General features: G+C 43.4%; 1 protein-coding gene across 8 annotated transcripts in view; it reads right to left on the bottom strand.

The window, feature by feature from the left end:
* The window catches only part of TANC1 (tetratricopeptide repeat, ankyrin repeat and coiled-coil containing 1), a 226,500-nt gene that overhangs the window by 84,470 nt on the left and 127,057 nt on the right, over nt 1–14,973 (bottom strand). For all 8 annotated transcript variants that reach the window (XM_072751614.1, XM_072751620.1, XM_072751622.1 and 5 more), the window contains one exon: nt 3,593–3,697. In XM_072751614.1, coding sequence (XP_072607715.1) covers nt 3,593–3,697 — 105 coding nt within the window. The remainder of the gene's footprint in view (nt 1–3,592; nt 3,698–14,973) is intronic.

Raw genomic sequence — 14,973 nt, 5'->3', positions numbered from 1 at the left:
CATGTAATTATTCTGTTTCATGTGTGTTGGTTTTACTTGCTAACTTGACTGCCAGAAAAAAAGTTTCATCATATTTTGAGATTGATCTTCACCAAGCAATGACTCATTAGACTAAAACTTTCTCACCCCTCCCCATCGAAGCTTGCTCAAGTAGCTAATGACAGATGGAAGCAAATCTGAATGGATTATGGTTGCCCCTAATTCAAAGAAATATAGCTGCAAATCCTATTATAATTTAGTAATCCTCTCTAATTTATCTATTGTTTTTAAAATTTTTCCCTTAAGGCAGATGTACTTTCTTGGGGGACTGACATTCTCCTCCTAAATAATACGTTGGTTTAACAACAGGAAGCTTATTTGGGAAGAACATATTCTATATGACACACAGATTATTAGAACTATTTGACAGGAAAAAGGGGATTGTATTTTCTTTGAAGAGCTCATTAAGTCCTTTCCCCCCCAAAGTAGAAAATGCTGCTTTTCCTAAATATTTTAGAATATTGAATAAAGTAGAATATGTTTCTCTAAAGCTGTTTCCAGGTGAATGTAAACTTCAACAGATTTTTTGTATATAATAAAAATATTTATCTGCCCATATCATACAACCCACTTTCCAGATGGCTAAAATACGTAAATTCGTATAATTACTTATAAATTAACGAAAGTGCTCATTGGTTTTGTTTTACTTTGATTTAAAGTTCAAATAGCTAAGAATCATAAATTTATGGGGCTAAACCACAAAATGAGGCAGCTTAGTCTGGGGAGGATATTTCAAATATCTAAGAGTAACTCGGTATTTCATGAGCCTATGGGAAATTTTGAAAGCATTTCACAAAGAGCTGTTTTCAATACTCTGTCTGGTGAATTCTGAAATGCTGTCATTGACAGCATCCAGTAAAGCATCTTAGAGATTAAAAAAAAAATGCCCAAAGAAAATATGAAAAGCATAAGACCAAATTTTAAGTTAAAACTTTAGTGAAGATGCTTGATAATCAACCTAGGAAGCAGGGTTTGTCTACCGTACATTAGTACGTGGTTGGGTTAATACTCAAACTCAATTAGTTTTAGTTTGCTCCAGCCTCTCCTTTTAGGTTCATTGACCTGGACATAAAATTTACACTTTAATATGGCAGATTTAATTAACCCTATTGAAATGTAAAAGATTCCATGGGGATTACAAAACACACCATCCTTTACTAATTGTCAAGTGGAACTGTGAAGTGACCACTTTCTCATGAAACAACAGATAATTATGAGGGCGTCCACCAACACCATGGCTAGCCACACAAGACCATATGCTTACAAACATGAACCATATCTATTTCCCTTCTCTTGAACTTGAACACTTAAAAAAGGGAAAATGTACTGTATGTCTTTAATTCTAGACCAAACTTCTGCAAACTTCTGATCTGTATTCACAGCCCAGGTATGTCATAATTTTAGTCCCCTTGCAGAAAGACAATCTTAAATCTGAGTACACGTGCAAATTGCAGGCTATTCCAGCAACATCAATCTTTACACTTGAATTAGTTCACCTGGCAGCCAATGAAGAGAAAGGCCTCCCTCAAGAAAGATAGCCCTCTGCCCTGGGCAAGAGGAGAAAAGTTCACACTAGGAATTCTTTTTAACCTCTTTTCTTTGCCCAACACAAATCCTAAATTTCTCCCCCATTCTTACCCAGAGGAAGTCCTAAATTCTACACAGCACCTCAGTGATATTCCCCACAAGGGAGAAAGCTTACACCAAGGAGTCCAGGCCAGCCAAAACACGAAGGGCATAAATAACCAAACTTCAAAGGCTTTGGAGGGTGGAGATGGAAGTAAAGGGTGGTTTATTCTGAAATGGGTGAACACTTTGGTAGATCTGATTATTGACATTCACTTCAGAGGACCAGGTTTTTATTTTCCTTTCAAAAGCTAGAATAGAAATGAGAGAACAGATCAGAAAATGGACACCCTACCCTGCACACATGAATTCACAACCAAGAGCGTCTTCATGTTTGTAGAATGGCCATCCTAACCAGACACCACTGGGGACTCTCTGCTCTTCACCACCACTCATACCTGGTGCCCTGCCCCTCCTCAGTGCAAATCCTAGTGTGAACCTCATATCCAAACCAAACAGCTAGGTGCCTGCACAGAAGGGAAAGGATACAATTTCTCACACTAAGACACAGGCAACAGCACCCCTTCCCTGCCCAGAACACCCAGCTCCTGGCACCATCTCTTCTCCCACCCATTCTAAACTCCTCTTACTGATGTTTATCTTCTGCCAATTGCTCTTCTTAGCATTTTCAGGTTTATTTTCGCCACCACCCTACTCCATTTTCCTAACATGTCCTACTTTGTATCACTCCACACTACATATCAGCAGAAATACAAACTGCAGACACAGAGGTTAGAACATAAAGGAGCTGTACACCTGTGACTACCCACAATTAGGGAGAGGAGGATGCCAGGTATTCCAAAGGGGAAATACAGATGAGTTTTCTCTTTCAGCATTACTACATATACTTGTAACATCGCTTCTTGGCCCTTTGGCTAAGATCAAGTGCATAAACTTGTAACTACATTGAAGGTAAAATGGGCTTTACTACATAGGCCAGGATTCCTAACCACATGTTTCTGCAGGAAAATGGGATATAAGTTCAAAACATACAAACTAGAGACTATGGAGTTGTGTGTTGAGGACTCCCTGCCACCCAAGAAAGGAACAAATGGTAAATTCCCAAAGTGATTTAAAAAATGAACAACTGGGATCCCTGGGTGGCGCAGCGGTTTGGCACCTGCCTTTGGCCCAGGGCACAATCCTGGAGACCCGAGATCGAATCCCACGTCGGGCTCCCGGTGCATGGAGCCTGCTTCTGTCTCTGCCTCTATGACTATCATAAATAAATTTTAAAACATTTTTAAAAAATTAAAAAAAATGAACTATTAATACATCTCTGAAATACTATAGTTCATAATGTCTGTTACACTTAGTCCCAGATAGAGAGAAAAAAATATATATATATATATACAATATGCTTACTAAAAGATTTCAATTCATTTAGACTTTTTTTGTTGTTGTTAATTCAAGATTCTAAAGAAAAATTTTAGATGTTGAAAAAAACAAGAAAAATTTTGGATGTTAAAAAACAAAAAAGCTATCAAAAGCTAACAAACGCTTTTAAGAAAGTTAGTTATCAGGAGTTTGTACGGTTAAAGTGTCAGCTTTTCAATCAAAGCCTGCTGAATAGTCCAAAACGAGGGAGTGCCGAAAAGCAAAACAGAAAGAGTGCTGGAACCGTCTACTGGCTGGTTTTCCTTATCTCCCCATGCCGGAGAGGTCAAAATTGAGAGGAAATAAGACTCAACCCTTAAACAATGCATATGTACCCACTCAACTAGTCCTCCACGGTGTATATAATTCCAAGAATCTACATTAGCTAATCAGATCTCGGTAAGTGGCCGAGGGGGAAAAAAAACCTCCCAAATACATTCAGTTTGGCAAAGCATTCCTACAAGAGGCACTCAAGTTTCACTCAGAAATGGAATGTCATTATGTAAAATCTTTGGGGGGGGGGGGGAAATCACTGAAAACATATTCTTACCATTCTCATTGGGCTCTGCTGCCTTGGACACTTCTCTGAACGGGATTATAACTCCGTCTCCAGGCACTCTGGGGCTTTCCACATACTTGGGCTTCCTGACGGGACCTGCAGTGGAAAAGATCCGAGTGTGGCTAATTTTTTCCAGACGCAAACAAAGCTTCGGAATGTACAGCGTGTGTCCTCCCCAGGACCCAAATATGCCTAAAGGAGGAGCCGGCCCCTTCTCCTCCCTTGAGCACACGCACGCTCATTTCAGTACAGACGCGGGAACGTCCGGCCTGGGGCTGCCAAAGGAGAAGGGGCAGTAAGCTCCGTTGCGAGAATGTAAGCTCGGACCCAAACCAAAGCGGCTCCTTTGCCATGCGGTCTCTACGGCTGCCTTTGGTATCCGTCAAGTAAGTGATCCTGACATGTTCAAACCTGGGCAGCTTTTGGCAAAAGGTTTTTTTTAATTTGGAACTGGTCTCTAACTGGGACAAAGACGATCGGGTTGCTGGGTATCTCCAGAGCCAGGAGGCAAGGATCCCAAACAGCCAGGGTCACAAACACACTCGGAGCGCCACAGAGCGCCAGCAAGTTATCACACTGTGACGCACGGCAATTGTGTGGGGCGCAGAGGCGGTGGCTTCCTTGGCACCCGACCGGGCCGCCTTCAGGGAGGCCTGCAGCCAGGCCAGCACGCGAACCAGGGATACAGGAGAGGCCGTCAGTCCCATTTCTCACCTTCCCTTCAGCCTCAACTAAGAAAATCTGGAATTCTTAGCTTAGGAAGACGGAACAGACTCCACACGGTGCTGGTGGCCACGCACAGGTGCAGCCACCGTGGAAAAGAGCTTGGCCGTTCCTCAAAACGTTAAACACACAGTTAGTATGTGGCCCAGCGGTTCCACTTGTGTACTCACGCATGCTCACACAGAGGTCCGTACACCCGTGCTCGTGGGAGCACCATCAATAGCCCCATGTCCATCAACTGAAGACAATAAAATGTGATGAATCCACACAGCGCAAGAGTACTGGGCAATAAGGAATGGGGTACCGATTTATGCTACAATAGGATGAAACCTGAAAACACCCATAAGTGAAGGAAGCCAGTGCCCCCAGACCACGTATTACAGGAGTCCATACACACGGGATATCCAGACCAGGCAAATCTATAAAACAAAGAACGAATGGTTGCCAGGGGCTGATGGATATGCGGGCTAAGGAGGTGACAGCTCAAAGGGGTATGAGACTTCCTTCTGGAGTGATTAAAATGTCCTGAAATTAGTGGTGATGGCTGCACAACCTTGGGAATATACTAGAAACTGCTCTAGTATATACCTTAAACGAGTGGATTGTATGATATGTGAATTATATCTAAATGAAGCTGCTTTAAAAAAAAAGACTGCTTATTTTGTCTGTTCCTTTCAAACATCACATTACATTTGGCCCAGAATCACCCACGTGACTTTCATTTTCCTTGGTTGCCTTATACTTAGGAGTGTGTTTTTAACAAGGCCACAGAGACAGGCAACAGTTCACACCAGTGAGGGAGAAGCCGGTGGACAGAGTGGCGGACAGAGGTCCACACCCCCCTCCCGCCCAGCCCTGACCCTCTGGGCCCCATCACCACACCCTGAAGTGCTGAGTCAGGTGGATCCTGAGCGTCCTTCTGCATCAAACATCTTATGGTCTAAGGAGTGCTGTTCAGAATGTGGTTTGTGGGGACAGATGCTGCCATCTAAAGGCTTACTGCAAAAGCATCTACATTAGTATAAAATGATCCAATTCCCAGCTGCCTACAATGTACTACACATTAAAACAGATGCATTATCAAGGAAGTATACAGTACTTGACAAATAGGGATATTATTTCAGACTTCAGAAATCGTGATTTTCAAATAGCTAACAGTATGTAATCACATGGCTGCCTCCATAATTTATTTAGCTCTGTCAGAAAGGGGATTTTTTTCAAAGGTTAAACTGGAATGGTTATAGGGGAAGAGGGAGGACACGTTCACAATATGAACGGAAGGCGTAGGCTACAGAGCAGAATACAAAGCATTATTCAGATTTTATCTAAAACATACACATATCCCTATATAAATAGGCATGGAAAGACAATTGGGGGAGAAGGGGAAATGGGAAACTAACATATTTGCTATGGAGGAGCCAGAAACTAGGAAGAAGAGCTCGAACAGGGCAGGAAACAGGACCAAGTATGAGAACCTTTCCATACTTTTAGTTCCTGACCTATTCTCTACAGTGAAAGAGATCACAGGCATCTTTTCCCCCTACCATCTGCTCTCTTCCATTTAAAGGACTCAGGGGACGTGAAGCCCTGTGTTATTACTGTCTCATGATTCAAACTGCCCCAACCAGCAATGATGCCACCACTCTAGAGACACCTGTGAGTCTCTGCTCACCTTAACTCTTCAGTGTATAATAACAGCAAATCTAAGCAGATCTATTTACAGGCTTCAATCTACCTACCCCATATAGCCTTCAAAAATATTCTCCAAAAGTAAATACTTTCTTAAAATGGATGTACAATGGTTTTTATGAATGTTTGCAACATTGAATCCCAATGTCACCCAGAGCCTTCAAAAAGCACCTATGCCCATCCATGTAATGGTCTTAGGACTGTGTTCTGTTCAGAGGCCAACTGCTAACCATAAGAAATACTCAGCACTGTAGAGTATTAGGAGCAGAGCCTCTGGAATCTAGTCAGACCTACCTAGGTTCAAATATGGTCCCCAGCCTCCCCAACTCGGGCCTCAGTAATATCCCACAGCTAAATGATGAACAAGTAAGCCTCTTGTTCCAAGGGGAACATCCATGAAAGCAGAGACCAGATGGATCTGGTTCCCAGGATCAGCACAGTGCCTGGCACAGTAAACACTGATGCAGTTTGAAACACTGCACGAATTACCAAAATGTGACACAAAGACACGAAGTGAGCAAATGCAGCTGAAAAAATGGTACCAGTAGACTTGCTGGTCACCCGGTTGCCACAAATCTTCAACTTGCAAAAGTGCAACATCTGTAAAGTGCAATACAGCGAAGTGCAATAAAACAAGGTATGCCTGTATAAACAACTGCTCTCCAACATGATCCTTTTATTTAAATTGCTTTCCACAAACAGCTGAACCTCAAATGCTATAAAACAAGAAAAATTTACAACTATAGAGGTTTTGTTCCTTCCTCCTCTCAATTGCTCATTAGAGAATCTTTGCACACTTTCCATTAAACATAGCAGATGAACACTCGTTTGCCTTTACTCCTTTTCAAAACATCATTAAAGTGCAGTAAAGGGATTTGAGAGAGACTTATGGGGAAAGAAGACCACCAGAGGCAAGAAACCAAGCTTCTGAAAGTGAGAAACAGCTTGCCAAGGAGCAGTGAACTGAGAGTGCTGAAAAAGGTTAGCATTGGGGTCGAGGGTGGGAGATGGCTAGGCCTCAGAGATAGGAGACACCTCTGAAGGCAGGGGCATGGATGGGGCCACACAGGATCAGTCAGGGCTTGAGAATCTATTTAAGGGAGAGTCAGACCCTCGGAACCAGGAAGCATTCCCTCTCTCATCCTGAAGGCTGCATTTTTCTCTGGAAGGTCTAAATGCCAAGACCATAGAGACTCAAGAGCTAAACTAAAAAACCGGGATTAACAAAAATTCCACATGCAGACTGGCAGGCCCCAGATGCACCTCCATCCTGAGCTGTGAGATCAGAGGCAGCGAGCTCGCACACCACGGCAGAAACGCATTGGAGGAGTCCTCTCTGGGGAAAGTCACCAGGAGAAAAGACCTGTAAGTAACCAGTTGGGGACGTGCCCTGAAAGAAACGGCAGGTCCCTGACCAGTCGTGGTACCACAGAGCCCATCCCCAACATGCACCCAGGACTGTCCATCAGCTTCTTTGCTCTTCAGATACAAACTAGGATCAGACAGTCGAGCCAGACCCTCCCCTGAACCTTAGCAACTGAAACAAGGACGGAACTCTGAGGAGCCAGAGAAAACAGGAGGCACATGCTCCAGAATGAGAAGCGTTATTGCTTCTACTACCCAAGGGGCTACCATGACAAGGGCCCCGGGGGTCCACACACTGGGCAGGCTAACTGAAGGAGGGGGAGACCAGACGCCGTGTCAGCAGGAGCCCTGTGACCACCAGGCACCCATCTTACGCCCAAACTGGTGAACCACAGTGACACGGATTTCTACACCACTGAAACAACAACTTCCCTAAAATGAAGCACCCACCTAGTCAACAGGGACATGAACTGCAAATTCCATCTCCCCGCCACCCTCTTACTCAGGGGATACTACTGCCCAGCATCTTTCTGTACACAGCTTTTCATTTAAAATAAAATGCTCAACATTCCCAAGCACGTGCTACCTTATAGTAAAATAATCTCACCCCTTCGCTATCAGGTTAATCCCCACAATACAACAAAAATATAATCCTACATAATAATTATGTAGAAAGCATGTATGTCGGTTCCTATGTTGCTGTTGCTGTTGCTGTTGTTGTTGTTGAAGGGAAGGTACAGAGGGAGGAAGAGAATCTTAAGCAGGGTCCATGCCCAACGTGATCTCATAACTCTGAGATTACGACCGGAGCCAAAATCAGGAATTAGACCCTCAAGGGACTAAGTCACCGAGGTGCCCCCGTTGGCTACTGTGTTTTAAGAAAAGGGTTCCTTAGAAACAATACACAGACTGCCAGGTATTAGCATGAAAATCAGCAAGGGTAACCTGGCTGGCTCAGACAGTAGAGCATACGACTCTTGATCTCAGGGTTCTGAGTTCAAGCCCCACAGCAGGTATAGAAATTACTTCAAAAAAAAAAAAAAAAAAACAAAAAAACAAAAAATAGTGGGAAAACCAGCTTATGTAGAGGCCAATATGTTTCCCCATCGCAGAGACCTTACCTTCCAGCCACTCCTGAGCAGCTTACCCACAGCACTGGTATGAAGCACTCTTTAAGCATCTACTATGTAGAGATCACCTGGGGGGGTGATGTCTTGTTAAAATAAAAATCCTGATGTCCTAAGTATGGCTAGAACCATAGAACCATACTTAGCACCAAGGAATCAAGTAGGAGAGCAAGGCCATAAAAATAAAATACTGATGTCCTAACTAAGTATGGCTAGGCCATACTTCAGCACCAAAGTACCAAGTAGGAGAGCAAGGCCACCATGGGCAGGGCCCCTAAGGAGACCCACCTTTCTACTGCCGGGCCTCAACAGGGTCTAGGGTTGCGTGGTTGGGGCACCAACTTGCTCAGTCTATGAGGCTTTAGATAAATGGGAATTTGTTCTCAATCATAAATGGGAATCATTCTCGATCATAAGCAACTCTGGATTCTTTACCTCATCCAGGTTCTCCCATCGCCCACCCCCACACTCTACTATGTGATATAGGGGAAAGGTCCTCAACTTTATTATTTATTTTAAGATTTTATTTATTCATGAAAGACACCGAGAGAGGCAGAGACACAGGCAGAGGGAGAGGCAGGCTCCCTCTGGGGAACCTGACGCAGGACTCGATCCCTGGACCCGAGGATCACGCCCTGAGCCAAAGGCAGACGCTCAACCACTGAGCCCCCCCAGGTGCCCTGGGGTCCTCAACATTAAAGGGCTCTTAAGATAAAGAGACACAGAACATGCCCCAAAGAGGGCACACAGGGGCCTAGCAGGCAGCTTGCCCCAGGAGAGCTCCTGCCAGCTCTTCTCATTATACAGAAGGGCCCGTGTGGGTCCGGGAGAGGATCCACTGCAACACCCCCCCCAATCACCAGTCCCTACCCCAGGCAGGCGCTCTCCCCAGTCAGTCCTCGGCCTTTATGTAAATCTCCAAGTGTACTGTTCCCAGCCGCCAGTTTTCCTACTCTTACGGACATTTTAATCATGCAGCTGACTGTTCTGCTGCTTAGAAACTGCCATATAAGGAATATTTTTTAAAAGAGATGCAGAAATAAACCAAACTGGGCTTTATCTCCAGGCAGTGAAAGACAGAAGGGCAGGGGTGACTTTTCATTTCTGACCATTTCAGTTAAAAATAATTATATATATATATATATATAAAAGCAATATTTGGGAAGCAGAACACCTGAGGCTTACTTACTGCATTTAAAGCAGTCTTACATTTTTCACAACATCTGGACACTATGAAAACTGACACTTTGTATTATCAATCATTTTAGAGGTTTTGTTTTGTTTTTTAAAGCATCCTGAATTTTCAAAGAAAAGGTTCCTGTCAATTTTATCTGGTCTGGGGTTTTCATTTTACGCTAGGAAATGTTTACAAGAGGGGAATGATATAAAGGATAAGTAAGAGAATCTCCTCTGGGGGAGGGAAGCTTTATCCCTAAAGCACATGTCATTAAGTCAATTCCCAAATGGTGAGCTGTGACACACTATCAGATCACAGTTGGGATTTTTAAAGGGCACACTACTGAGAGTTCCCAAAGTCTGACCCCTCCCCGTCCTGTATCCTAAAAGACAAGGGTTGGGGGGAGGAAGAGACATACACTTGGGACTGAGAAAGGGGGAAATCTGGCCTGAGGGCATGAAGGGAACACCATACCTGGGACTGGGCTGCCCTCAGTGAGAGTTTCTTGGAAGGATGTGCTTTGAGGGGAAAAAGGAGCCAGATAATGTACTGACCCAAAGGGAAGATAATCTCAAGCACAGTGTGTTGTCTGTTACTTGGATTTCCCCCAAAGAAGAAGAGAAGAGACTACAAATAAAAGCCTTAAATGCTGCTTGAGAGGGCTCTACTCCACGGATGGACAAAGGCAGCACAAGGTTCCCCAACCCCACGTGCCTGGGTACTGTGAGGTGATGAGAGGCAAGGCATCAGAAGTGCCTCAGCAGAAGCTTCTCTGGTCTGCCCCGAGGGCTGCCAGAAACTTCTAGAAACACTTTTACAACTGCCTGGGGACCTTGTGTAGGGAGAGAAGGGTGATAAATCAGTGCAATCTGAGTTGTTACTGCTGTGTGTAACCTCCTCCATATCCAAAGACAGCTAAGGTCTGAGGAAATTCATACTAATTCTAGGGAAGGAAAGAAAAAAAGAATGTGAGAGGAAAACAATGAGTCACCTGCAAAGGGTGACTGAAATACGAGAGTTACCTGACATCACTCTCAATAAGCCTCCTTTTTCCTATTTTGAATACCTTATTTTTTAAGAGTGCACTGAGAAGGGCAGACAGCCTTGATTCCCTCACACAAAGCACAAGGCGCTGTGTGATATAAATGTCCATTGCCATCCAGGCACTTAAATCAAGCAGCAAAAATGGTTTCAAAATGAAGCCACGTTCCTTTCAATAAATCAGCTTTAAAATAAATATTGACAATGATCTTCTAGTCTCAGTTTGTAGTGTGCATGTTTACAGCACTAGGAGTACAATAAACCCCTAACTCTACAAAATACCCTGAGTCATGTTTCCACTTTCTGCCAATGCAGTTTGATCGGTTGGTCATGCTATTCCTACACTGTACCTGTTTTTATATAACCAAAGCAGGGAAATACACTCATCCACCTTACTTACTCAACAAGTATCCACTGGCATCCACTGCATGCCAGACATAGTGTGGGAACAAGATATCAACATGCTCTCCTCAAGTTCTCAGCGAGGGGACAAAACTATCATATTGCCTAAAATTGATTTCCAAACACTTCAACATAAATAAGTGGTATAAATGTGTATCAGGTGCCTTTCATCTACTGCCTAAAAGCAATTAGTTGTCTTGCTCTGGAATACAGACTCCAGAGATTAACTAGCCTTTTAAGATTTTATTTATTTACTTGAGAAGGAGAGCGAGAGCACAAGCATGCATGCGCTCACTCGGAGTGAGGAAGGCAGAGAGAGAGAGAATCTCAAGCAGACTCTGAGCTGAGGGTGGAGGCTGACAGGGGGTCTCGATCTCATGACCTTGGGATCTAGACTCAACTAAAAGTAAGAGCTGAGTGCTTAACCAACAGAGCCACCCAAGCACCCCAAGGTTAGCTAGCTTTTAAAAGAAAGACCAGGGGGCACCTGGGTCGGTTAAGTGACTGATTCTTGATTTCAGCTCAGGTCATGATGGCAGGGTGGTGAGATCAGCCCTGTGTGGGGCTCCCCGCTCAGCAAGGAGTCACTTGAGATTCCCGCTCTCCCTCGGCCCCTCCCCCTGCTTGCTCACATATGAGTTAAGAGGATTAACTAGAAACATCCAGGAAACACTGTGGCCTTTGTATGACCCAGGTATGAAAATCTAGCAGACCCTCAGAAACGTGGCCTAGGCTTAACTAAATAAAAGACCCAGGTCCAGCTGCCGATTCCAGGAAATTTCCTGGTCCCAATGCAAAAAACCAGGAAATTATCTGGTACCCACCCTATGTCTGGTTAGATAAGCTGAAATTCTGTCTGCTGTAGGCAGAACACCTTGAAAGATGTCACTCCAAGATTCCTGTTCCCTGGTTACCAAATGAAACACAATGTGGATATGGCTGTGAAGTCCTGCAGATGGAATTTAGAATTAAGGTTACTACTAACCAGGTGACCTTAAACTAGAGAGATTATCCTGGACTATTGGGTAGACCCAATGTAACCACATGAGCCCTTAAAAGCCAAAGAGAAGACTGAAGAGTCAGTCTTCATTTCAGGTGCACAGGTGACATGTCCCTGGGGGGCTTCCAGAAAGTCTTACAAGAGCCTTGTATAAGGAGAGGAGGGTAGCAAATCAGTGTCATCTGAGTTATTACTCATGTGACACTGTTCATACCGAAAGAGTATGAGATGAAAAAGGCAGAAGTTGGCGGAGGCGATTGGAGAGACTCAAAGCAGAAGGATTCAACCCTTCTGTACTTGACACATTGCTAGCTTTGAAGATGGAAGAAGGGAGCAACAAGCAAAGGAATGCAGCAGCCCCTAGAAGTTGAGAACAGACCCCAGCCCTAGGGACCTCAATCCTATAGCCACATGGCATAGAATTCGGCCATTGTAAACAGGCGTGGGAGTGTCTCATCCTCTCAACCTCCAGAAAAGCATGCAGCCTGGCCAAAATCTTCAGTGGGCCTTGTGAAATCAGAGTAGAGAACCATTTGTGCCTGGACTTCTAACCTACAGAACTGTGAGATAATAAATTTGTTTTAAGTGTACGTATTTCCACTAATTTCTTAGGGCAACAATGAAAAATTAATATATTGTCTATGAGATAGAGGTAATCTGTATTAGCTGCAGTAATCATGAATGCAAGGTGCTGTCAGGGCACTGACCCCCTAAAAGAACCGATCTGGAACTTCTAGTCGTGTAAAACCATTATATGGCTGCAGTGAGCCAGTCTGCTAATGAATCTACATGCGGACAGAACCCTGTCTGAACCTTGTTTTCATTCACATCTGAGTTTATAGAGGAGAACTCTCTAGCCCTCACCTCCTCTAACTACTGGTAGCAATTATAATTCACCATAAAGATCTAATGCCTGAAGTTGTTTTTTTCCTGCTGGTAAGCATCATTAACCAAGCCATCACAAATACATGGTTAACCACAAATCCTGGTTTTAAGATGTCCCTAGGAAAAAAATCTGACTCCTTCCGGGAATGGTAATTTTAGAGTTTACCTAAGGAACTAGGGAAGAAAGCCCATAAGAGAAAGGGTTCTGTTACTCCCACAAGCAGGAAAGGAGCCCTGTGGTGCGTGGTAAAGTGGCAACTCCAAAAAGAGGGAGGCAGCATCCCTGAGAACTGTCTTTGCCTGAAGGTTCAGACCAATCGTGGTCAAAAGAATGGTCCCTAGACCAGGAACAAGGGCATGACCAGGGATCTTGTTAGAAATGCAAACCCTCAAAAAAAAAAAAAAAAAAAAAAAAAAAAAAAAAAAAAAGAAATGCAAACCCTCAGACCCACCACAGACCAGAGGGATTCTGATGTGCACTCAGGTTTGAACCCCACTGGGTTAGCCTGTCCTGGGTAGCCATACAACACTGGCCAGGGATATTGTTACAACCTGACTAGGTTGCACGGAGGACCATTAAAAGGGCCCCACTCTGACAAGGAGTTACCATGACACATCTTAGCAGAATGGTAAAGTTTAAAAACAAAAAACTGAAGAATAAAAACTGATGGTGAGGAGACAAACCAATGAGAACTCTCCTCCACTGTTGGCAGGGCTGCAAAATGGTATAATCACTTTAGTAAAGAGTTGCCATTTTTATATAAAATCAAGCACACCATGTGACCAAGCAATTCCACAATGACGTACTGACCCAAGAGAAATGAAAATTTATGTTAGCCCCAAAACCTGAATGTACATCTTTATGGCAATTTTACTGATAATCAACCACCATTAGAAGCTACCCAAATGTCCTTCAACTAGTGAATGGATAAACTATAGTATTTCCACACAATGGAATGATACTCAGCAGTAAAAAGAAAAGCGGTATTGATACCCACCACAATAGAAATGAAGCTCAAGTGTACTATACTCAGTGAAAGAACCCAGACTCAAAAGGCTGTGTACTGTATCATTCCATTTATAGGACATTCTGGACAAGGCAAGCTATAGATTTAGACAACAGATCCCAGAGAGTAGAAGTTGACTACAGAGGAACAGCATGAGGGAAAATTTGGGGGTAAGGGAGCTGTTCTGTACTTGACTCTGGTGGTGCTGATAATACAACTAACTCTATGCATTTCTTAAAACCCATGGAACTGTTGAACAAAAAGTAAACTTCATTATATACAAATAAAAATGAATTTTTTTTTAAAAGGGAGGTCTGACTTAGGGTGTCCATCTCTACAGGGGAAAATCACTAACTTGTAGGATGCCTCCATTCTTGGCAAGTGTCTCTGACCTATTGAGAGGCAGAAACATTGGGAGGCCAGTTCCAGCATCTACTATCCACTTCTATCTTGGTAAGAAAGCCGTAATTTTTAACCGGTCACTGTTTTAAGAAGTACTCAATATTTAGAGACAGGCAAAGAGATTACAGAGCGTCTACTGAGTTGGGTGTTAGGGGTTGTTTACATGAAGCAGATTCTCCAAGACTATCTCATTCTATATTCTTGACTGACTTACTAGCAACTGGACTATTTTACAGCTCTGCACATTGCCAAAAACTTAATAGCAATGTAAATGATTCCTGTCCATAGCAATGTAAACAAATTTTGTGTGGCAGAGCATATAAATCTCTGTAATCCAAATTCTCATTTAAACTAGCCTTAACATCTTACTCATTCCCTCTTTAATTAATGAGCTAAATAAAATTGTTGACATATGACCTTTTGTATTTGCATGTCCTATTTTTGCCTTCTTGAAAATTATACTTTAGCAGCACAGGGAATTAAATAAATCAGAGAGTGCATTTCCCAGCCCGCTTGGCAGCTAGGTAAATGCAATCACTGAGAGGAAATCGAGT

The sequence above is a fragment of the Vulpes vulpes genome, chromosome 3 (assembly GCF_048418805.1).
Source record: "Vulpes vulpes isolate BD-2025 chromosome 3, VulVul3, whole genome shotgun sequence".
In the NCBI taxonomy this organism is placed as follows: domain Eukaryota; kingdom Metazoa; phylum Chordata; class Mammalia; order Carnivora; family Canidae; genus Vulpes; species Vulpes vulpes.
This window is presented reverse-complemented; position numbering and strand designations above follow the sequence as displayed.